Below are 20,243 nucleotides of genomic sequence, written 5' to 3'. Positions count from 1 at the left end.
GCAAATTAAAGATAAACGATTAACGATTAACAATTTTACCCTTCAGACGTAGACGAGTGCACAACCTCTCCCTGTCGCAACAATGGCACCTGTGTGGACGGTGTTGCGGACTTCACCTGCATCTGCAAAGGCGGTTGGAAGGGCAAGACCTGCGCGCTCAGAGCTGGCCACTGCGAGCCAGGAACCTGCCGTCACGGAGGAACCTGCCAGGACCGGGGCGACGGGTTCACTTGCCATTGTCCTCCAGGATGGGAAGGAGCAGCCTGCCACATCGCGTCTCCAGCGTGCGCGAGCAGCCCCTGCGAAAACGGGGCAACTTGCGTGAATACCGCCGAGGGGAACTACAGATGCGTCTGTCGCGAAGGCTTCGAGGGTCCCAATTGTCGTCGAGACGTTGACGACTGTCAACCGTTGCCCTGTCTGAACGGTGGCAAATGCGTGGACGGGATTAATTGGTTCAGGTGTGAATGCGCGCCAGGATTCACCGGTCCGGATTGTCGTATCAACGTGAACGAATGCGCCAGCGACCCCTGCACAGGTGGGTCCACCTGTGTGGACGGTATAGCCAGCTTCTCCTGCATTTGTCCACCAGGAAGAACGGGAGCTCGTTGCGAGGTACACACTGCAGGTGGACCAGGATGCCCTGTGACTGGCTGGGACGACGATTGCAATGCCTGCGAGTGTCGTAACGGCAAGAACCAATGTAGCAATATCTGGTGCGGTCCTGGGAACTGTTTGAACGGTACCTCGTGTTTGGCTCACGAAGTCTGCGTGCCCAGTCCTAGCGAAAGTTGTCTGGCACCGTCCTGTCCAGCTTGGGGAGAGTGTCGACCAGTGGAGACCGGAAGAAGGGTAGGCCCGCCAGCTTTGCCAGCACCGCCTTCCTGTTGGCCTGGACAAGCCACACCGGGTCCAACCTGCTCCAGGCTCACTATCTTGTTGAGAAGAGACACTCTGGCTGCCGGCACATCCGTAGAGATCCTCTGCAGGCGTCTGAGGAAGCTCCTGGCCGATCCAAGGAGGCCACAGTCGATCGTTCTTCTATGCGATCTTAAACCAGGAGACAACGACACTGTCGAGGTGACCATTTTCTCAGAGGCGGCTGCAGACGCGGCTAGAGACCTAGGCGAAGCTCTCAGCAGACCCCTGGGCAGACCTCTCGCCTTGGCCTCCGTGCTGGAAGTCAAGGTGGAGACGGCCTTGCTCAGTGAACCAAGTTCCGTCAACTCCAGCGGCGCTGGAAGCTACGTGGCCGTTTTAGGAGGAGCTCTGGCAACGGTGCTAGTGCTGGCTCTATTTGGCGGGTTGTGGTACCTTCGAACCGTCAGGCAAAGGTCTAGCCTGACCGCGACGACCAGCAGCGAGACTTCCTTGCACAGACACCGCAGCGATTTGGACGAGAAATCGAATAATCTGCAGAACGAGGAGAATCTGAGGAGATACGCGAACCCTTTGAAAGACCAGGACCAGGGGGAACCAAGAGTCTCTGTAGTGAGACCTCTGTCTGGAACGTCGTTGGGTGCTCTGGGCGCCACTGAGGAAAGCCTGGAAATGGTCTCAGACGAAAGCAGACATCGTTTGCCACCGCTTTATAAACCTCCCAGCGCGGAGGCGAGGAACAACACAGCCAGTTTCACGTACGAGGAAGGACCGCATAAGCCGTACAGTAAACCCAGACTACAAGAACCGACGTACTCTCATCAGCAACCGGGCACCAGCCAGACGTCAGGACCCCATCAAGTATTGACGGTTCACGTGTAACGCGAGAGACTTGCGAACGATTGTGAAAGGTTCTAGTTGGAGATGGAGGAGGCAGCAGTCGCATCAGAGCAACGAACATCGACGACGGATGCAAGAGAAACTAACGAAGAGGACTGGAAAATCGTGGTGGAAAGGGAATATCGAACTGTAGCCTCGAGGACGGATTACATGACTGTTTTTCTGTGTTAGAAGCGACAGTTGTTTCCCTCAGAAGATGAAATTCTGAAAAATTGCGTGCAATCTTTTAAATGTTAAGCTTGTGAACCCTGGAAATGTTTAACTCGAGATTCATTTCCGCTGCGGAATAGTACGGAAGCAGGGGAAGGTATAAGAGTACGTAGGAGGGTAGAGAAAGAGAATAATTAATTGTAACGCTCGTTTTAAACTAGGATTTAACTGAATCTAAGCAAAAAATGAAAAAATCGTCTAGATAGAGAACATCGTTCGACAGTAATTGTTTTATCGTTGTACATATGTACATAGCCCGTACTTATTAATTTCGCTAAGCCTCTATTCACCTCTGACCGCCGTCGTCCCTATGGACAGCCTTAATGGTCTAAAAGTATCGACGTTGTATCCGCGTTTTAAAATCGTAGGCATTCCCCGTAATCCGAAGCTGGGACGCGAAGCGAATGGCGTAGACGTCGCACAGAACTTATAATAAACGCGTGGACGAATTTTAGATCTGCGTGAACGTCAAGGCTTCGGACGTTCCATCGGACGATATTATTGTGATACTCGTAGAGTGAAGAGCGAAAGAGTGTGAGAGAAAGTATCGTACGTAAGAGAATAACCGAGCCCTGTGGCACCTACTTGGAGCAATTGCTATCAGTCGATCGTTTGAACCTCGACCTCGCAACAGTGGCGACGAAAATGATCGAACGGATCGTGCACGGATTCGATCGATCGTCCTGGTATCGCTGACTTTTCTACTGATCCTATATCCGGTGACGCGTTGCCTCGGAATTCGATGAAAAAAAAAAAGTTCAACTAACTGTTCACGGATGCATCACACGAACGAATCCACGACGGGTACATCGTTCCTCCTCCAGATTAGGGGGTGAACGGTGGACGTCGCGGTCGACGAGAGCAATTGATCGATAAGAAGCGGCACAGCATAGCTGTCCGCTTGATCGAAGCGATGTACGATGTAAATAGACTCGCGTACATAGATCCAGGTATCCCTCCCTATCTCCCTTTGGATCTTCCTCACCTAAGCCCTCCTGTATTCCCGTTTTAGACGCGCAATTTTATTCCCCCTTCTCTTTTATTATCGGTTTGAGCGTATGGGAACGTGCGATCAACGGGCGCACGAAACCGCACGCGACCACACTAGACTTTTAAACGACGAGGAGACACCGCATAAAGCTCGTATTAGTCGTACGTAAGATGTAACGGAGGAAATTTTTTATAACAGATAGTTTATTTTATAAAGAAATCTATATTATTATACAAAATATTCTATAGAAGCGATGAAAAAAATATATATATAAATTTATATATATATATATTATATTATTTTATATTATATTATATTATTTTTTATTTTATTGCCTTGTATTAATTGTTGAGAGGTCACGGACAATAGTTCGAACGAAGACTCCAGCCAGCAAACGATCGGCCTGAACGATCTCGAAAGTACATATATATATATATATATTTTTCTTTTTTCCTCTTTCCGATTAAAGAACTAATGTCCCTGGTCCCTGATCTAGTAGATAGCTAGTAGATAATCCACGCGTTGTGATCAGCCCTGTGTCAGATAAGCGCGAAGGAAGCGAGTGAGTGAGTGCGTGTAAATAAAATTAAGCTCCTTCCGGCCCCCGCAATTAATTTCTCGCCTAAGGTTACGACAACGACAAGAAAGAAATGAAAAAAAAGGAAAAAACAGGACGACGACAAACGACAATGACGACGATCACGATGATGATGATGATGAAGACGATAATAATGATGATGATGATGATGACGACAGCGATGATGACGACGATGATGATGATGATAATGATGATGATGAACAAGTTTCAATAAAAAGTACAACCCTTCGACACCGTCTGGTTTTCACTGGTTTATTGCACCCGAACGCGACACCGGCCGAACGAATTCTCTCACGTGGTGAGAGCGCGAGTCGACGTCCGCGCATTCAAATCACCGGGAACGCAGAATCGTAGGCAGACGTGCCTTCCGGGAGCAACTGCCGTTGACGAGAAGCGGAACGCGACAGAAACGGCTCGTCTGCTTTGAAACGCGTTTAGGATCGCGTTGAAAATCGAAAGTCTCCGCAGAGACACGAGAAGATGCGATCTTCTCCGCGTGGTTACTTCCGCTTCGCTAGAAGCGTCGATGTTTTAATTAAAAAAAAAAATCTACCGATTAAGTTATATGAATATCGTATAAATAATTGAGAGTTTTAGGTTCGTGTTCTAATCGAACAATTGTAATAATTAGCTGCAGCAAAAGGTCGTAATCGGTTTAGGAATGTTGTAAAAATTCGGAAAATCATCTGGACCGTTCGCGAGACGTATCGCACGAGTCGAGCGTCCGTTTCTCAATCGCCGTGAGCCGCCTACTCGAAACTAATCGACGAAACTGGCCACGGATGTCAATAGATCGTTTCATTGAGCATAATACACCCGGCTCGTTACCGTCGAAGCCACGGCTGGAATTGAGAGAGGCCCCCGTGCGGGCAATTTCGTGGTACGGGAGCGTGGAGTTCGTCGAGCGGCCATCGAGGACGATCTTGACCACGGCACACGAGCCACCGATATACAACCGCGTGACCGCTGAATGAACGATCCACCGAAATTACAATACAATGGCCCAGAAGAGCCACTTGACGAATACTCGGCAAATGAGTCAGCCGGGTGGCTGCTCGGCCGAATAAGGTCCGTGTGAACCACCGGTCCAAGAGCGCCGGTCACGGCGTAAATGGGATGCCTTGAGAAAGCGCAACAGCCAAGGTTACAGCTCCGTGCCTCTCTATACGTGTACGCGTAACCTACGTGACGCCGTACGGAGAAATATGACGGCGCTTTAACACTTCTATGAATGCCAGTTTAAAATGCCTGTGGAATTTTTGATCTAGCTGCACGGGAAGGTACTTTTTTTTTAGTTTGAACTTTGAAAAATTCGTCAATGGAGGGGTATCGACTGATTTTCGGTAAAATTTTGGAATTTTTTTTCTCTAATTTCTATGCTTTAAAATGCCGTTGGAATTTTTGATCTAGCTGCACGGAAAGGTACCTTTTTTTTAGTTTGAACTTTGAAAGATTCGTCAATGGAGGGGTATTGACTGATTTTCGGTAAAATTTTGGAATTTTTTTTCTCTAATTTCTACGCTAAAAGATGCGCCTTGAAACGCTCTTTAAAATGCCTGTGGAATTTTTGATCTAGCTGCACGGAAAGGTACTTTTTTTTTAGTTTGAACTTTGAAAAATTCGTCAATGGAGGGGTATCGACTGATTTTCGGTAAAATTTTGGAATTTTTTTTCTCTAATTTTTATGCTAAAAGATGCGCCTTGAAACGCTCTTTAAAATGCCTGTGGAATTTTTGATCTAGCTGCACGGGAAGGTACTTTTTTTTTAGTTTGAACTTTGAAAAATTCGTCAATGGAGGGGTATCGACTGATTTTCGGTAAAATTTTGGAATTTTTTTTCTCTAATTTATATGCTAAAAGATGCGCCTTGAAACGCTCTTTAAAATGCCTGTGGAATTATTGATCTAGCTGCACGGGAAGGTACTCTTTTTTTAGTTTGAACTTTGAAAAATTCGTCAATGGAGGGGTATCGACTGATTTTCGGTAAAATTTTGGAATTTTTTTTCTCTAATTTCTACGCTAAAAGATGCGCCTTGAAACGCTCTTTAAAATGCCTGTGAAATTTTTGATCTAGCTACACGGGAAGGTACTTTTTTTTTAGTTTGAACTTTGAAAAATTTGTCAATGGAGGGGTATAGACTGATTTTCGGTAAAATTTTGGAATTTTTTTTCGTCAATGAATTAGAGGAAAACGGATTTCTATTTTCTGTCACTTAAACGCGCCTTCCGAACGGTAGGGAAGTAATCACGGATGGTTTATAGTTAGATGGACTAGAATTTCGATTTTAAATTGCAATAAGGGGAAATTTAATTTATTAATTGGTCAATCTTAACGATTCGCGATAACTTCAAGGTAAAACTGTTCCAGTATACATTTCAGAAACCTGTCAGTGAAAGTAAATCGGGAGAATGAATTAGACGGCGCGAATTCTGAGACACGGGAAAATGGAGCTCGTAGGAATGCGTCCGGTAAACGTTACATTTTTAACGCTTAATTATGTTTAATTAATTACGTGATACGTGTACCCTAGGAGTCGATCGACTTTGAAAATGACACCGTGTTGTCGGATTATTGCTTCGACTATAACGAAAGCGAATGGGAATTCCTGGATGAGGATGAAGAAGAGATAGGGGGGACGGCGAAGAAACCAAAAGAACCGGAAGAGATAGACATTTTCGCGGATCTGCTAACAGAATTTCGCGATAAGAGAGCGGAGAAGATCGAGGAAAAGAAGGAGATACTGCGAGGATTAATTGGTGTAATTCCGTTTGAGTAATCGTTACTTGACTCGGCAGCAAACCATTTTCGTGCGCAGCAAAATTTGAGAGCGTAGACAATTGAACCCACAGATAAAGAAGGAGAAAGGTGGGTCGGAAGAAACGTTGATCACCCCGGAAGAAGCGTTGAGCGTTTCCACGGAATCCTCCGCGGAAAGCTCTATTCACCCTTGCCTGAAGGATATAGACATCAGCGATTCTCAATTGAAATTACAAAATCTGTACACCATGTGCCCGATTCCCGACGATCCTGGCTTAGTACCCGCGTTCTGGACCATCCACGAACGAGTGCCTACCTACGGAGACGACGGTGTGGCGCGATTCTTCGACTTATCGAAAGCGTCTCGCATCAGGCCTATACAAGCCCTGGAGGATATGTTGCTGTCTAATAAAATTAATCTGCAATACTACGGAATTAATTCACGCGTCGCTAAACCACTCTGCGAAGCTTTAATAAAGAACCCTTTCGTACATACACTCAACCTTACAGTAAGGCTCTTAAATTTCTACGTTAAGAGCTTCGTTCATTTTTCGTAATAAAAACGAATCCTTTTCTTCTTATTTTAAATATTACTCGTGAAATCGTGCGAAGCTGTTAATTGGTAACATTTGTAGGGTAACTGGTTAACGGAAGACGCTTGCTACCACCTGAACGATTTGCTTCAACGAAACAGTTTGCTGCACACTTTACTATTAGCAGGATGTAAAATCGGGCCTAGAGGTGCTGCAAACCTTCACGATGGAATTTTAGATACGTCGACGTTGACAACATTGGACCTTTCCGATTGTAACATTCGCAACGAAGGTTTCGAACACATTACCAAAGCGATGTGTAACAACGAAAGCATCGAGACGCTTTTGTTGAACGATAATCATCTGGATGAATCCTCCGCCGACTCTCTGCAAAGATTGATCTCTTGCTCGAAGACCCTGAGAAGCTTACGGTTGTCGTGGAATTCGTTGTACACCGCGGAAACTTGGAAGAAACTGGTGAAAGGGTTCGAGGAAAACGAGACGTTAATCGAACTGGACTTATCCTGGAACGCGTTAGGCAAAGAATGCGCGCCGTACCTTCGTCGATTATTATTGCGCTCTTCGTCGTTAAAAAAGTTACATTTAAATGGTAACATGGAAATTATAATGGTTTCTTTTAATACAGACATTTTTTCGATACTCTAATATCTAAAAAAAAAATAAAATACAGTATTATAATATTCTGCTTACACGTATAAAAAGAAGAACAATTTATCTACGTTCTTTCAAACCCACTCAGGGAATCGATTTTACGATGAAGATGTGACAGGCATCGCACGAGCTTTGTCGAAGAATAAAGTACTTGAAGAACTATATATAGGTAACAACCCTTTGAAGGCAGACGGTGCGTTCACCCTCGTTAAAGCAGTCACTCCGGACAAATCGCCCGATAGTTCGCTACGTATTTTGGATCTGACGAACATTTGGGCAAAAAAGGATATATTACCTGAACTCGAAGCTATTCGAAATAAGAGGCCTTGGCTTGACGTTAGGCTGGGCGGTATACTTGGTAACTATAAAGTCAAGGGTCCGGATGTGCATGCGATACTATTAAGAAGAGCTAATTACGAGGCTATGAAGCAAAAGAAGAGACGACATCGCAGGAATTTTGGTCATTTTGTGCTATCGCTTTCCGACGAACCGATCACAAGAGGTATAAGAGAAAATAAAAAATATGAAACGTTTGCCTTTTCACTGAAGTAAAATTGATATTGCAGTAAAGTTTATGGAACTGGTAAAAAAGCTACGACTGTCCCAGTCTCTGGTAAGCGAATTAATGAACGCTTTCCCTGGTCCAAGGCATACCGTCGATCAAGGACTATTAAAATCTGTTTATATGAAACATTATCCAGACATCAGATCTCCTCTTGAAAGACCTGGTACGAAGAAAAAAGCGAAAAAGGTTAAATTAAAACTAGGAAAATAGTCAGAAACCAAACGGAACAAGAAGCAACTACGAAACCGAATGTTAAAGTTTATTACGCATGATGGTTTAATTTTAATAGCTTAAACGTGGAATACAATCATATCGCACCTAAGCTTTTCTAGAAGATAGCAAATAAATACATAGTACAAAATCATTAAAGCTAGTCAATTGAAGAAGTCGATTGAGAAAGTTCAACGTACACTTCTGAAGATTAGTCTATATAAAATATTCTAGCGGATATATCGTCAACAATCCAATTTATTCCTTCCACAAGATTCTCCCCAGTAACTGCTGAACACTTATATATTTGCCAGTGATGAGTTTTAATATTGGGTAATTCTAAAATATCCGCAATGTCGGACGCAGTCAACGCTCCAGGCAAATCTTGCTTGTTCGCGAATATTAAAAGGCTCGCACCCTCTAATCTTTCTTCTTGCAAGAGTTTGTACAACTCCACTTTACAATCCTCCAATCTTCTTCTATCCGCGCTATCGATTACCCAGACAAGACCATCGGTGGATTCAAAGTAATTTCTCCAATAGGAACGCAACGACTTCTGACCACCTACGTCCCATATATTAAGCTTATATCCACGATGTTCCAATGTTTTGATATTAAAACCAAGAGTCGGTGATATAGTATCAATCGGTTCACCGTTAATTCTTTTTAAGATTGTCGTTTTACCAGCATTATCCAAACCTCTGCAAAAGTACCAAATAAGTGACGGAATTACGCGACAAAAGGGATTTCCCTACAAGTATACGCCAAACTCTGTGCTAAATACAAATTTCTTTTCTTAACAGACACTTCTAACCTAAAAATATACGACAAACTCCGTAACAAATACAAATACTTTTGACAGCGCACACTTCTAACCTAAAAATCTTACAACCAAATAAAAGTAGAAAATACACACAACATTAATATCCGCATTTCTTTCTCCTTCTGTTTCAATTTCTTAAGTACCGTCAGTAATCCCATTGTTAATCGCACTAAAAGTATCACTGATCGAAATTTTACATACGTATATGCATTCGAAAGCTACGAAATTTGTAAAGCTGTAAAAGATAAGAAAGAGGAAGATATATAAGAACGCTATAAGAAAGAGTGAGATAGTTGTTACCTACACTATTCGAGAACTACTGGCGCCATCTCTGTAAAAAGTGCTCAAACTGGTCACTCAGCGTTATCGACAGCGAAGTAAACTACTGAAGCACTAGCGCCATCTCTTGGAAGGTCGCTGAAACTAGGTCGGTAATTAGTTTCAGTATTCTGCGTAGAGATGGCGCTAGTAGTTCTTGAGTAGTTCACTTCGCTGTCGATAATGCTGAGCGACCAGTTTGAGCACTTTTCACAGAGATGGCGCCAGGGGTTCTAAAGCAGGGTGGTAACATCTGTCTCACTCTTTCTTATAGCTTTCTTATATATCTTTCTCTCTCTTACCTCTAAAGCGGGAAATATACATTAAATTCAAATAAAACTACTGAATGATAAAAAGTAATTTTAATACCTTTTATAATTATGTCGTGAAATATAAATCTAAGAAAAATATATTAATTATAGTATTGAAAAAATGAGTAGTATATTATGATAGAAGTAATTCCGTAACTTTATTAACAACGTCAGGGTGACAAAACGCATTAACAACTTGTTCAGGCAAGTAACTAGCAGTAGAATAAATATTCTCCCTATCAGTATCAATATTGGAGGATTTACTGTTAAACGATTCAGTGCAATCCTTGGAAAATCTTTCTCTCTTCGTTCTCAGAAATTCTTCTAATTCTGCTATTCCAAGTTCACGAGGCAATGTCACGCAAAGTGGATATTCTTTTGTTATATCTTCGACGGTCCATGTACTACGCTTCGTTCTTTTAGAAGATGATTCTTCATTTTCCATATTTTTATATTCTTTAAGAACAATATCAAGCTATAAAGTAAATTAAATTCGTCATTCAATTGGTAATACTTACGTTTAAAAAAGTATTTATATAGGTTTTTAGTGGTCTAACGAATAATGTTTACTATACGCTACCAAATTCATACAATAAGGTAATGTACTGTTAGCTTCATCGGGTGCTCTGCAAACATCTTTTCCAATCCTGGCTACTATTAATTTAACAATAGCTTCTTTAACTCTTGCTATATTATCCGATGGCACTGGTAACCATATGTTTACACTGACAGAGAAGTCCAATGATTCAACATAATGCCACCACTGAGGAGGTACAAATAGCACATCTCCTGGTTCCAGAGTTACTAGTTTCGGTGTTTCTTTTATCTTTAATATATTGATCTCATCTTCCTTAGTAGGAGAGAAGAAATTGTATTTACTATATACTGTGGATTCTTCGTAGGGTATCCTTGTTGGTTGGAGGAAATTAGTTGAATCTGGATGAAACAATAACCATTGTTTCCTATAGACAAAAATAAAAATGTATAAATACATCGACAATCTTAATTCTTTGTTTTTTTATAAACAAAAAATACTTTTGTCTATTAATAACCTTCCTTTAATTTGGGCTATTAAATTACAACCATACGAATCTTGATGACAATTCGTATGAGCCCCCTTGCTTCCAATCCAAAGCGTAGAATCGTCTCCAGTTTTGTCAATGCCGAATCTTTTCCAGTTTACAGAATTTAATATTTCCGGTTTATCTTTGAACCACTCTTGCATATATTTATAATCAAAGTAATACCATTTTTTATCACTTTCATGGTGATCCGCACTTTCAATGAACTCTGACAATGTCATTGAAATTGTTGGGCAATTTACCTCCCATTGTGGGCTCTGGAAAATATGAAAATTTAAAGCATCTTGAGTAATATATATCTGTGATATTGATAAAGGAAAGAGAATATAACTGAAACAAAAATATAATTTACCGTAGATCTGGCATTATAACCAACTCGAAACGGTAATTGAATGTTTCCGAATTTTTCAGCAAGTTCTGATAGGTTCCATTCGAATAATTTCCACGCATATTCACCTTTTGCATTCTGTAATATTCGTTGAAATACTATTGGCTCATTAATTTCCATAACAGTTTGATGTAACACATAATCAGGTGGTAAATCCAATTTTTCCATCGTTGGTAAATATTTATTACTTTCAAATGGAATCCGCCTAGGTTAAGTTGTGTAATGTTACACTGTGAAGCACAAATGCAATTTATTTAAACGTTGTTTAAAACTATTGTATTATTCACTTTCTTAGCACATAGAACGACATCTTTTAATTATAAAATGAATATAATCTTCGGTAAGAATTAATTAAAAAATGTTCATTGAAGTTAAAGAAATATAAAGTTAACTTTAATCGGAACTTCAGAGTAGGTTACATTTTGTATATCAATAGGAATCAATTTGTATATATATATAAAGCACATTTTTACAGTTGTATTTAACAAGTAGTTAAATATGCTGAAGTGTGCGCAAGTGGGTATAAATTATTTGAAAACACAATCAACGCTTCTGTCTACACAGACCAATCTGGTACAACAAAGCCGGGTAATTATTATTATTAAATTCACAGAGAAAGGATAAAAGTTTGTAAGTACTTGAAAATAATGATATACTTGTCATTTTCAGAACACATTCATTTTAAAAAGAAGATATCCAGTGCCTCTTCACAAAAAAAATGAGCGACGTGCACGGTTGAAGCATAAACACTTTATTTATGATCTAGTGGAAAATACAAATGTTAGACGACAACCTGTAATCGATGTCATCTTGTTAGAACCTATAAAGCGTGTTGGTGACAGAGGTCAGAAGATTACAATGAATGGCCAAAGAGCTTATGAAACTTTAATATTACCAAAGTTAGCTGTATATGCAACACCTGAAAATCTTGAGAAATATTTAATCGAAGACATAGAGGAGAAGAAGAAATTGTGCGCATTTAGCTCTGAATTTGTTGAAAGAACAATGGAGTCAATGTCTTGTTTGTGCTTAGAAATATATATGTCCATGGACGTACCATGGACAATAGAAAAATGGCATGTAAGAGCATCTTTCCGCAAGGCAGGGTTCATTGTACCAGATGATGCAATAACTCTTCCAGCAAAAACTATATCTGGACCTGATTTAACCATTGAAAATAAAGAATTTTATGTTACTGTAAAAATCAATAATCACGAACAAGTTCTAGTTAGGTGTAAAGTACTTCATCATACATATGATCCAGAAAGAAAGATTAAGTATGAAGTACCACTACACGAGTTACCAAACATAGCAATTTTCCCAGAAGATCAAGAAATATTGGATTCTCTTCCGAAGCATAATTCACTTGAAGATGAATGAATGCTAATAAATAAATGAATAACAGTTATCACCAATGTATTGTGGTAAATAAAATTGCGTTTTAGAAAAGTTATTGACTTTTCATTTTATTTTTCAGTAATTTTTGTTACAGGAATAATAAATATACATGTGATTGTATGTGCATAAGTGTATGGAATTGAAGTATTTTTGCATAGTAAACTAAAGCTATTCAATTTTGTACACTCTTATATGCAACAATAAAATTATAATTCTTTGGGTTCAATTCTTCTTTTTATGTATATAAGAAACGTATATTTACATTTATACACATACATTCAATCAATATAATAACTGACCTATAATTTGCTTTCCAGTTTTCAGTTAGTTAACCTGATTTTTGAAACCTACTTACATTATACTAAATGAAATGCATATTGCTTTATTATCTTTATGTTTTTTAAAATGGAAGAGAGATATTTTATCTGGGATGAAATTTCTGATGGAATAGTATTACTGGGGTAATAAGATTTTCAATAATTGAAATGTTTTGTTACATATTATATAAATTTTTGTTTATAAACAAAGTGAAATAGTATTAACATTTTTCTATATTTATATATAAGTACACAGAAGACAGAAGATGAACATATTAAGAAAATTAAACAGACACCTGACTCTGTTCAGCAATCAAAGATATATTGTCCACATGCGTATTTAATCTTAAATTTTAATGAAACCTTGGGTCAACGTGAAAAGGTAAATATAACAGAAAGAAAGATAATTCAATGATAATAACAAAATATGATCATAAAATAATAAAAGTAGTAATACAATAAATATAAACTTCTTCTCGTTTCTTAAATACATTTCATTTCAGTTAAAATTTAGAAAACATTATTTAAGAAAGGTAGCTCCAAATGAACCAGATGTGATTATTTTACAAGACATAAAGGATCTTGTGATGTTCCTATTAGTCAGCCCTATAAGCCCTCAATTTGTAAACTTCTTCCATTTACCAATTATTGACCGCTTTTTAAGAGCTGCTATACTTTATTTTCAATACTACGTATTAACATGGGAAGAATTAATGAAAGAACGTGCAGCTACTATGAAAAAGGCACCGAATCCCTTAGCTCAAGGTTACAGGTATAGATATGCAGAAGAAATGCAAAATCTTCGTTGTATCTTAGGTAGAGAATATGCTGACTTAATAGTAGCTTGCCAAGATACTATTCAATATCATCATATGACAAGTGGAAAGAAAGGATCTCAGTCTCTGACCCAATCACAAGGAGAAAAAGATTTGAGGATGTTTGAAGTGTTAATTTGTATGACACAGCGTATTGTCTGGATAGCTTTACAACGTAAACATTTCAATTTGATTGGTAAATTAATGTTCTAGCAATATAAATAATACAAAGCATCTGTAGAACAAGCACGAAATTGCATTTAAATAAGTAATAGCATATTTATTACAGAAATAGAATTGCATAGATTGTTTAGGACTGAAGCATATAATATATCAGAGAGACGCAATAGGGGTCACATTCAACATATGTTATCTGATGACATTCAAGTACTACAGGGCTCTAAAAGACAAGAGAAGAGAAAATTATTAAGAAATTCTCCTTTAATAGAAGACCTCGTCTATTCAGATTGTGATTATCGACTTCTATCTTTAGGTAAGTTATATTTACTTCTGTACATATATATTTCTTCTTAAGGAAAGAAAATAACATACTGTAGTCTTCAGGAATGGAAGATAATGTTAATGACGAACGTATCCTTTATTTGCAACATGCTCTTATTACGGAAGAGCATAAATTATCGGAATTGGGAATAAAAATCGGAATTTTAGGAGAAAATAGAATTAACTATGACATAATGCTAATGCCTATAGAAGAAGAAGTGGTGGATATGATTCAAATGTCGGAAAAACGAAAGTATGAAAGAAAAAGTACTAAAACTACATTGGAAGAAGATACAGTAGGTTTTTACAAGTATGCTTTAAATCCATACATTTATAAATATGAATGTTGCACTTTTGTGCTTTATATTCCAGCAAGTACCTGTAATATGTCGAAGACTTCCATCATTTCAAACCAAAGTTGACTTAACTCGAGATTTTCCCATGAAAACATTTGATATGTTACCAAGAGGCTATAAAACTGCACGTGAAGAAGCACGAAAGAAATGGTTCGTTAGAGAAATTAAACGACAAGGACGTAAAGAAGAAGATACATATTCAATAGCAACAATGTTAGATTAATCACTTCACTGATGATTCAAAAAAAGCATTTTTATGTAAAAGCATTCTTTTTAGATATGTATTTCTGTATAATTGCAAAAAAGCTTTTAAGAATAAGAATTCTTTTCCTTTCATATATTAGTTGTGATATACATGTTTTAAGTAATATAAATTATTAAATTGCATATTGTGTAACTTTATAACATGTTATAGTTTGAATATATTTTACTGCATTTTACAGAAGTAAATTGTATAATATATTTTTGTTACAAAATTTCTACAAGTTACAATGAAGAGACTACCACACAGTATATATATATATATATTTTTTTTTTAAATAAATATGAGATTCTTAATGCAAAATAATAATACTATATATATAGCTCATTCTATGAAAAAGTAGAAACTTCAGTTATACACCGTAATTAATATATATTTATATGAATTAATTCATGAATGCACACAATAAAATTATCATATATATGTATATTAATTAAAATAATTGATAATCTATGTATGCAGTTTTATATACATACCAAATACATGTGCGTAGGTACATGTATGTAAATTTATACTAGTTGCTGATAGTCCTGTACACGTGTAATGGTCTCTCCCAGTATTACTTGGAAAATATACCACTGTAGACATATATAAATAACACATATTTCAATTTGTATTAAATTAGAAAATATGCATTATTAAGTAAATATAATGTAAAAATATATTATCTGTGTAAAACAAAAAATCAATATACAGTATTCTATACTTTTTACCGTTATATGTTATTGAATGTAATGGATAATAACAAATATAAAATAACATTCATATTTATTAAATGTTCAGAATAAAGTAAAATACGCAAGAACATAAATCAATTTTTTAGTACTGTTGCAAAACTATTTTATTTTTTTTGTAATTATACTTAAATTGATAAAACTTAAGTTGATATGAGAATTAGTAATAATTGAATAATGAAATATAAGTGTCTGTATTTGATTTTCTGAGAGACCTATTCCAAACAATATTTAATTGCTTTATATTTAGTATTACACTATAAATAATAATGTATTGAAAGGAAGGAAAGTACAAAATATTGATTTTAAAAAAAAGGAAGAAAGTATAAGTTAGAATTAAAATTATTAACATTTAATGCAAAATGTGAGAAACTATTTAATTTTACTCATGAAGATTAAAATAAAACGCATAGGCAAGAATACTGGTAATTCTTTTTTATCACATATAGTCATATTAAACACAGACATATGTTCAAAAAGAATGCTTCAAGGATATGTGTGATCAAGGTGGATAAACTGAGTACAATAAGACAATGTAAAAAATATGCTTATTATAATTGATAATGCCTAATAATGCGCACTAATGCTGATATTTTACAAGGAGATACACATATAGGTACATTTGAAGCAATGCATTTTTTTATAATTAAATTCTGCATTGTCCTTACATATATATGTATATATATATATATAATTACTGTACCTAGTTACTACCATTATATATAATAACAATATATATGTACATATATATATGACGTTATATGATGACTATATATATGTACATATATAAGACATTAATTTTTAATCCCAATATGGGTTAAATTGTAAATTATATTGTTTTCCTCTCCATTTACAAGTAGCAAATTTTTACTGTCCATTTGCGATGGTTTACATTTAGCTAAAACATTTATTATTCAAGATACACTTCTTTGCGACCTATCATTCATGAGTAGTGACACACACATAGAAGGTACAAAAATGAATACCTAAGCAATTATATTTGGCACAGAAACGCTGACAATAAAAACTAGATTTTGCAAAAATCTGTACAATCCTGGTATAGCATAGCGAACTATTCCCATGACTTTTACTCTAATGACATCTGTTTATAATCTGTAAAGTGATTCAACATAGTTTTTCTTCATTTGACTTTAATTACGATATGCATTAAAATTATGATAATCTGAATTATACATTGTGTACACTTTAAAATCACTACATGTACACAGATAATGCTAGGATCAACACTATAGCTATGATGTAATCATTTAAATGGTAAATGGCAGTAAATGATTCAGTAATCCTTATAATTAACCAGTGCAATCTAGTTTTACTCTCAGTATCTGTGCCTTATTAAAATTTCTTTTGGAATTTGGCTGTTTAACATCGTTATTTGTAAGATAATAAAATAATGCTTCACATATTTTCTTTCTTTTCATAGGTTGCAGAAGAAATTTTAACATATTATGTTTGTTAAAAATATCAAAAAGTGAAATTATTTCGGCACTTTTTATTAAGTTCAATCTTTAACTGTATGTTGCAGCTAACTATTACTGAACATTTGTCTACATGATTATAATACAAAATGAAAGAAATGATGATAGTGATGATTATGCATGTATAAGTAAGATTGTTCGCGATTATTTCGCATATATCATTACAGCAGATAAGACTGATGAAAATGAGTATGACTATTTATGTGTATGTGTAGTTTCTTTTTTTTTTTAAGTTCAGTCATGCGTTCATGCAATTGTATTCAATAAACGAGGTTTTTTTTATAGAAAATAATTTGTTAGAACATTTTCAACTTCCGCTCAAACAAAAATTATATTATATACTTATCAAAATATGAAGTAGACATAACAGTTGCACTGAGTCCTTGGACAAATTAATAAGAGAGTTTTGTTCCATTTAAAAATTGTAACATATTTTATATAACATACAAGAGTTATATAAAATCATATGATTGTATCCTTACAAATCATTTATGAATATTAGTCTAAAATTATGTTAGGGTACATCAAATCAAAATAAAAATCATTATTTGTGATTTGATGTATTAATAAATCTATTTATCTGTTCAAATAAATTGAACTTTTAATTTGTATTATAATTGAATGCAATAATAAATAAAAAGAAAATGAATTTATACAACCTGAAAAATTCAAATAAGTTAGAATTATTTTGTTGGAATCTTTTCTTCTTGTCGAATTTAATATTTTCTATCAGAAAAAGCATTTATTGCCATATTATTATAACTACAACACTATAACTGAACTTCCAAAATAATCTGGAAAACAAATTGCAAACTACAAAAAAGAACAAGATGCAATTGTGATCTCTTCATGATTACTTTTTATCAACAATGAAATTTTTAGTATTTCCAAGAAATACAATTTTTTTTATAAATTTAGCCATACAATGTTTGTATCCAATGAAATTTATACTAAATTAATAATAGCTACTATTTCTTTTTTACTTTCTGTATGTCAATCCCTGCCATTATTTCGGATTTTTAATTATGTGATGAAAGTCAATATAACACAATCTTACATTTAGCAGCACAGACACAAACGGTATTTCTTCTATATCATAAGGAACACACGCGAACTCGTTTTCAAATTATTATATTATTAAAATAGACGGGGCTACGAAGCAATGTCTGACATAAGTTGAGCCAGCAAAGCTGGTTCTAAAAGTCCATGTGTTTGCCCCATTCTTTCCAAATTCCGTACATCCTTGTCTACTGCCTCCAATGCTCGTTCCAATTCTTCTTCCTCTTCCCTTGATGGTTCATATTCCCCATTCCTACCTTCTAAAAGCAAGATAACAGATCTTCCTTCATTTTCATATTTAGAACATTCCATGATACCTTTAGTTAAATATATTTCCTACCATATAGTAAGCCAATTGAGCTTAACAAGACTACGAGTCTTGGCAGATAAGTTCAAGATATTTAAAAAAAAAACAAAACTTAAATTTTATATCGTTGAAAATCCAAAACTCGTGGTCTCAATGTTAGGTTCATAACAATTGATATTAATATGAACTAAAAATAATGAGGATATTATATGTACCAATGAACAGGTCATTAAAAGCATCAGCAGGTAAGTTATTGAGCACATTGCCAAAGTCGTGCTCCGCAGCATCCAGAGAAGGAAACACTTCATGATCACCCAGATCTACTTTAAGTCCTGCTCCGAGGCCAAGCCCTAATCCTAGATTCAAGTTAGCAGAATTCGAACTTCCTTGTGCTACAGTGTTCAAATTGTTCAATGTTTTTGTCTGATTTTCACTTGAGTTTATCTGATTTAGATATTGACTCTCTTCGTGTATCAAAGTAGGGCCTTTCGTTTCAAGCTTACTCACAGGAGGCCGCTTTCGTTTTTTTGGCCTGGATTTTGGTTTAGGCCTAGGAATTGTGGGTGATGTTGGTTTCTTACGAGCTTTCTTTGGTTTAGATTCTTGGGCTTTACGATGATAGTTATCTCTTTTCCTTGCATGTTCTGGACAAAGAGGTAATTCGTGCGCAACATCAAACACAGGGATACAACATTGTGTATTATCACTAAATTTGGCAGTGCAATGTTCAAATAAAAGTTGATCTCCATTCAACATAATGTGGCGTGAACAATGACGGGTGCAGGGTAAACATGTTTGTTGACATCCTTCAGCACCACAGAGTCCACCTACTAAAAGTGGTCCATTTACCACTTTGCTTGTACTTGGAGAACCACTTATAGCTCTTGCAGTAGACGCAGGATCCTTGTAAGCAGCTTCCAACAAACATCTAGCTCTATCACGCAACAAAACTTCTGAGTCTGTTCCACCTTTATGTAATTGCAATAATCTTCGCCTCAACTGAGAACGCAATTGAGAAAGACGCGCAGAACGATTTAATGTTGAACTGCTTTCTCCAGAAAACCAATATCGTTGATAAACTGTCATTTCATCTCCACTAGACTCACTATCTGATATCTCATCTCCGGCTCTAGGATAATACAATAGCGTATGGTCCCGACTTTGTCTTCTACATCTCAATCGTTGTAAATTCCCAATGCGATGTTGTTTCTGTTGTATTGCTTTTGCAAATTTGTAATTTATATGTTCACCATCACCACTGCCACTGCCACCACCACCAACACTACAATCAGCATGTAACTCCACACCGCGATCTTGAATTTTGTATTCAGCATCTGGTACGGATGTTATCCTTATTCTTTGTTTCATACATTTCCCTTTAAACTTACTATTTCTACAATTTTGCATTACTTTAGTATTCTTAGGTGACACTACTGTAATGTTCCTTCCCGATGCTGTAGTGAATGGCTCTGGTTCACTGAAAATGTATGGATCAACATCCTGACGAGCCTCGGTTTTCAGTAAAGCCTTTAAGCGATCCGAAAACTTCAATTTATTGTCCATGATTGAGTTTTCGGATATAGGGACCTTCATTGATTACCGTTTTTTTTACTCCCTGTTCCATCTGCATTCTCAAATTCTCCAAATCAACTTTCTTCCTATCTAGATAAAACTTAGTTCACGCCATGTGCCTAGATCCAAGTTCATACATAAATATTTTCAAATTCATAATACTGAGAATAAAAAAATAAAAAGTTATT

General features: G+C 36.6%; 7 protein-coding genes across 9 annotated transcripts in view; 4 read left to right on the top strand and 3 right to left on the bottom strand.

The window, feature by feature from the left end:
* Ser (protein serrate) overlaps window positions 1-2,393 on the top strand; it is a 41,291-nt gene extending 38,898 nt beyond the window's left edge. Inside the window, exon 6 of the mRNA XM_076906334.1 lies at window positions 47-2,393. Within this exon, the coding sequence (XP_076762449.1) occupies window positions 47-1,761 (1,715 nt within the window). The 3' untranslated portion in view covers window positions 1,762-2,393. The remainder of the gene's footprint in view (window positions 1-46) is intronic.
* Window positions 2,394-6,553: 4,160 nt separating this feature from the next.
* Window positions 6,554-8,428, top strand: LOC143430127 (uncharacterized). The gene is made up of 5 exons (XM_076906126.1): window positions 6,554-6,845; window positions 6,972-7,479; window positions 7,630-8,043; window positions 8,108-8,292; window positions 8,396-8,428. Exons 1-5 carry the CDS (start codon window positions 6,585-6,587, stop codon window positions 8,426-8,428), a joined length of 1,401 nt encoding a protein of 466 aa, XP_076762241.1. The 5' UTR covers window positions 6,554-6,584.
* Window positions 8,351-9,376, bottom strand: Arl2 (ADP ribosylation factor-like 2). The gene is made up of 2 exons (XM_076906364.1): window positions 9,233-9,376; window positions 8,351-9,017 (listed from the first exon to the last, which is right to left on the bottom strand). Exons 1-2 carry the CDS (start codon window positions 9,295-9,297, stop codon window positions 8,528-8,530), a joined length of 555 nt encoding a protein of 184 aa, XP_076762479.1. The 5' UTR covers window positions 9,298-9,376; the 3' UTR covers window positions 8,351-8,527.
* A 521-nt stretch (window positions 9,377-9,897) lies between these two features.
* On the bottom strand, window positions 9,898-11,575 carry Hspbap1 (HSPB1 associated protein 1). Of its 2 annotated transcripts, none has more exons than XM_076906316.1 (4): window positions 11,203-11,575; window positions 10,821-11,107; window positions 10,349-10,730; window positions 9,898-10,243 (listed from the first exon to the last, which is right to left on the bottom strand). In XM_076906316.1, the coding sequence occupies exons 1-4, from the start codon at window positions 11,404-11,406 to the stop codon at window positions 9,902-9,904; spliced, it is 1,215 nt and encodes a 404-aa protein (XP_076762431.1). In that variant the 5' UTR covers window positions 11,407-11,575; the 3' UTR covers window positions 9,898-9,901. The 2 variants fall into 2 exon arrangements, with proteins under 2 accessions (XP_076762431.1, XP_076762432.1); XM_076906317.1 differs by having other exon boundaries at window positions 11,307-11,572.
* On the top strand, window positions 11,089-12,646 carry Mrpl9 (mitochondrial ribosomal protein L9). Of its 2 annotated transcripts, none has more exons than XM_076906319.1 (3): window positions 11,089-11,234; window positions 11,714-11,826; window positions 11,908-12,646. In XM_076906319.1, exons 2-3 carry the CDS (start codon window positions 11,737-11,739, stop codon window positions 12,616-12,618), a joined length of 801 nt encoding a protein of 266 aa, XP_076762434.1. In that variant the 5' UTR covers window positions 11,089-11,234; window positions 11,714-11,736; the 3' UTR covers window positions 12,619-12,646. The 2 variants fall into 2 exon arrangements, with proteins under 2 accessions (XP_076762434.1, XP_076762435.1); XM_076906320.1 differs by lacking the exon at window positions 11,089-11,234 and adding an exon at window positions 11,292-11,411.
* Window positions 12,647-12,908: 262 nt separating this feature from the next.
* Window positions 12,909-14,941, top strand: LOC143430121 (protein phosphatase 1 regulatory subunit 36). Its single transcript, XM_076906121.1, has 6 exons — window positions 12,909-13,097; window positions 13,203-13,335; window positions 13,457-13,964; window positions 14,058-14,261; window positions 14,333-14,565; window positions 14,642-14,941. The coding sequence occupies exons 1-6, from the start codon at window positions 13,030-13,032 to the stop codon at window positions 14,846-14,848; spliced, it is 1,353 nt and encodes a 450-aa protein (XP_076762236.1). The 5' UTR covers window positions 12,909-13,029; the 3' UTR covers window positions 14,849-14,941.
* Window positions 14,942-17,808: 2,867 nt separating this feature from the next.
* Window positions 17,809-20,130, bottom strand: L(3)l1231 (zf-C3Hc3H domain-containing lethal (3) L1231). The gene is made up of 2 exons (XM_076906150.1): window positions 18,699-20,130; window positions 17,809-18,436 (listed from the first exon to the last, which is right to left on the bottom strand). Exons 1-2 carry the CDS (start codon window positions 20,074-20,076, stop codon window positions 18,270-18,272), a joined length of 1,545 nt encoding a protein of 514 aa, XP_076762265.1. The 5' UTR covers window positions 20,077-20,130; the 3' UTR covers window positions 17,809-18,269.
* Between the last annotated feature and the right edge of the window lie 113 nt (window positions 20,131-20,243).

The sequence above is a fragment of the Xylocopa sonorina genome, chromosome 13 (assembly GCF_050948175.1).
Source record: "Xylocopa sonorina isolate GNS202 chromosome 13, iyXylSono1_principal, whole genome shotgun sequence".
In the NCBI taxonomy this organism is placed as follows: Eukaryota; Metazoa; Arthropoda; class Insecta; order Hymenoptera; family Apidae; genus Xylocopa; species Xylocopa sonorina.
Note: the sequence above shows the minus strand (reverse complement) of the source record. Positions and strands in the feature narration are given on the sequence as shown.

What these genes read in the sequence shown, in the direction of transcription:
- LOC143430127 (XM_076906126.1), top strand. Translation starts at nt 6,585, where the DNA reads ATGTGCCCGATTCCCGACGATCCTGGCTTAGTACCCGCGTTCTGGACC. An exon ending in CGACGAACCGATCACAAGAG is followed by an intron (nt 8,044 to 8,107) that starts GTATAAGAGAAA and finishes TTGATATTGCAG; the next exon opens with TAAAGTTTATGGAACTGGTA. An exon ending in CGAAGAAAAAAGCGAAAAAG is followed by an intron (nt 8,293 to 8,395) that starts GTTAAATTAAAA and finishes TAATTTTAATAG; the next exon opens with CTTAAACGTGGAATACAATC.
- Hspbap1 (XM_076906316.1), bottom strand. Translation starts at nt 11,406, where the DNA reads ATGGAAAAATTGGATTTACCACCTGATTATGTGTTACATCAAACTGTT. An exon ending in GTTATAATGCCAGATCTACG is followed by an intron (nt 11,108 to 11,202) that starts GTAAATTATATT and finishes CATATTTTCCAG; the next exon opens with AGCCCACAATGGGAGGTAAA. An exon ending in TACCTTATTGTATGAATTTG is followed by an intron (nt 10,244 to 10,348) that starts GTAGCGTATAGT and finishes TTTACTTTATAG; the next exon opens with CTTGATATTGTTCTTAAAGA.
- Arl2 (XM_076906364.1), bottom strand. Translation starts at nt 9,297, where the DNA reads ATGGGATTACTGACGGTACTTAAGAAATTGAAACAGAAGGAGAAAGAA. An exon ending in GAAATGCGGATATTAATGTT is followed by an intron (nt 9,018 to 9,232) that starts GTGTGTATTTTC and finishes GTACTTTTGCAG; the next exon opens with AGGTTTGGATAATGCTGGTA.
- LOC143430121 (XM_076906121.1), top strand. Translation starts at nt 13,030, where the DNA reads ATGTTTTTTAAAATGGAAGAGAGATATTTTATCTGGGATGAAATTTCT. An exon ending in TTATCGACTTCTATCTTTAG is followed by an intron (nt 14,262 to 14,332) that starts GTAAGTTATATT and finishes TGTAGTCTTCAG; the next exon opens with GAATGGAAGATAATGTTAAT. An exon ending in CTACATTGGAAGAAGATACA is followed by an intron (nt 14,566 to 14,641) that starts GTAGGTTTTTAC and finishes TTTATATTCCAG; the next exon opens with CAAGTACCTGTAATATGTCG.
- Mrpl9 (XM_076906319.1), top strand. Translation starts at nt 11,737, where the DNA reads ATGCTGAAGTGTGCGCAAGTGGGTATAAATTATTTGAAAACACAATCA. An exon ending in ATCTGGTACAACAAAGCCGG is followed by an intron (nt 11,827 to 11,907) that starts GTAATTATTATT and finishes TGTCATTTTCAG; the next exon opens with AACACATTCATTTTAAAAAG.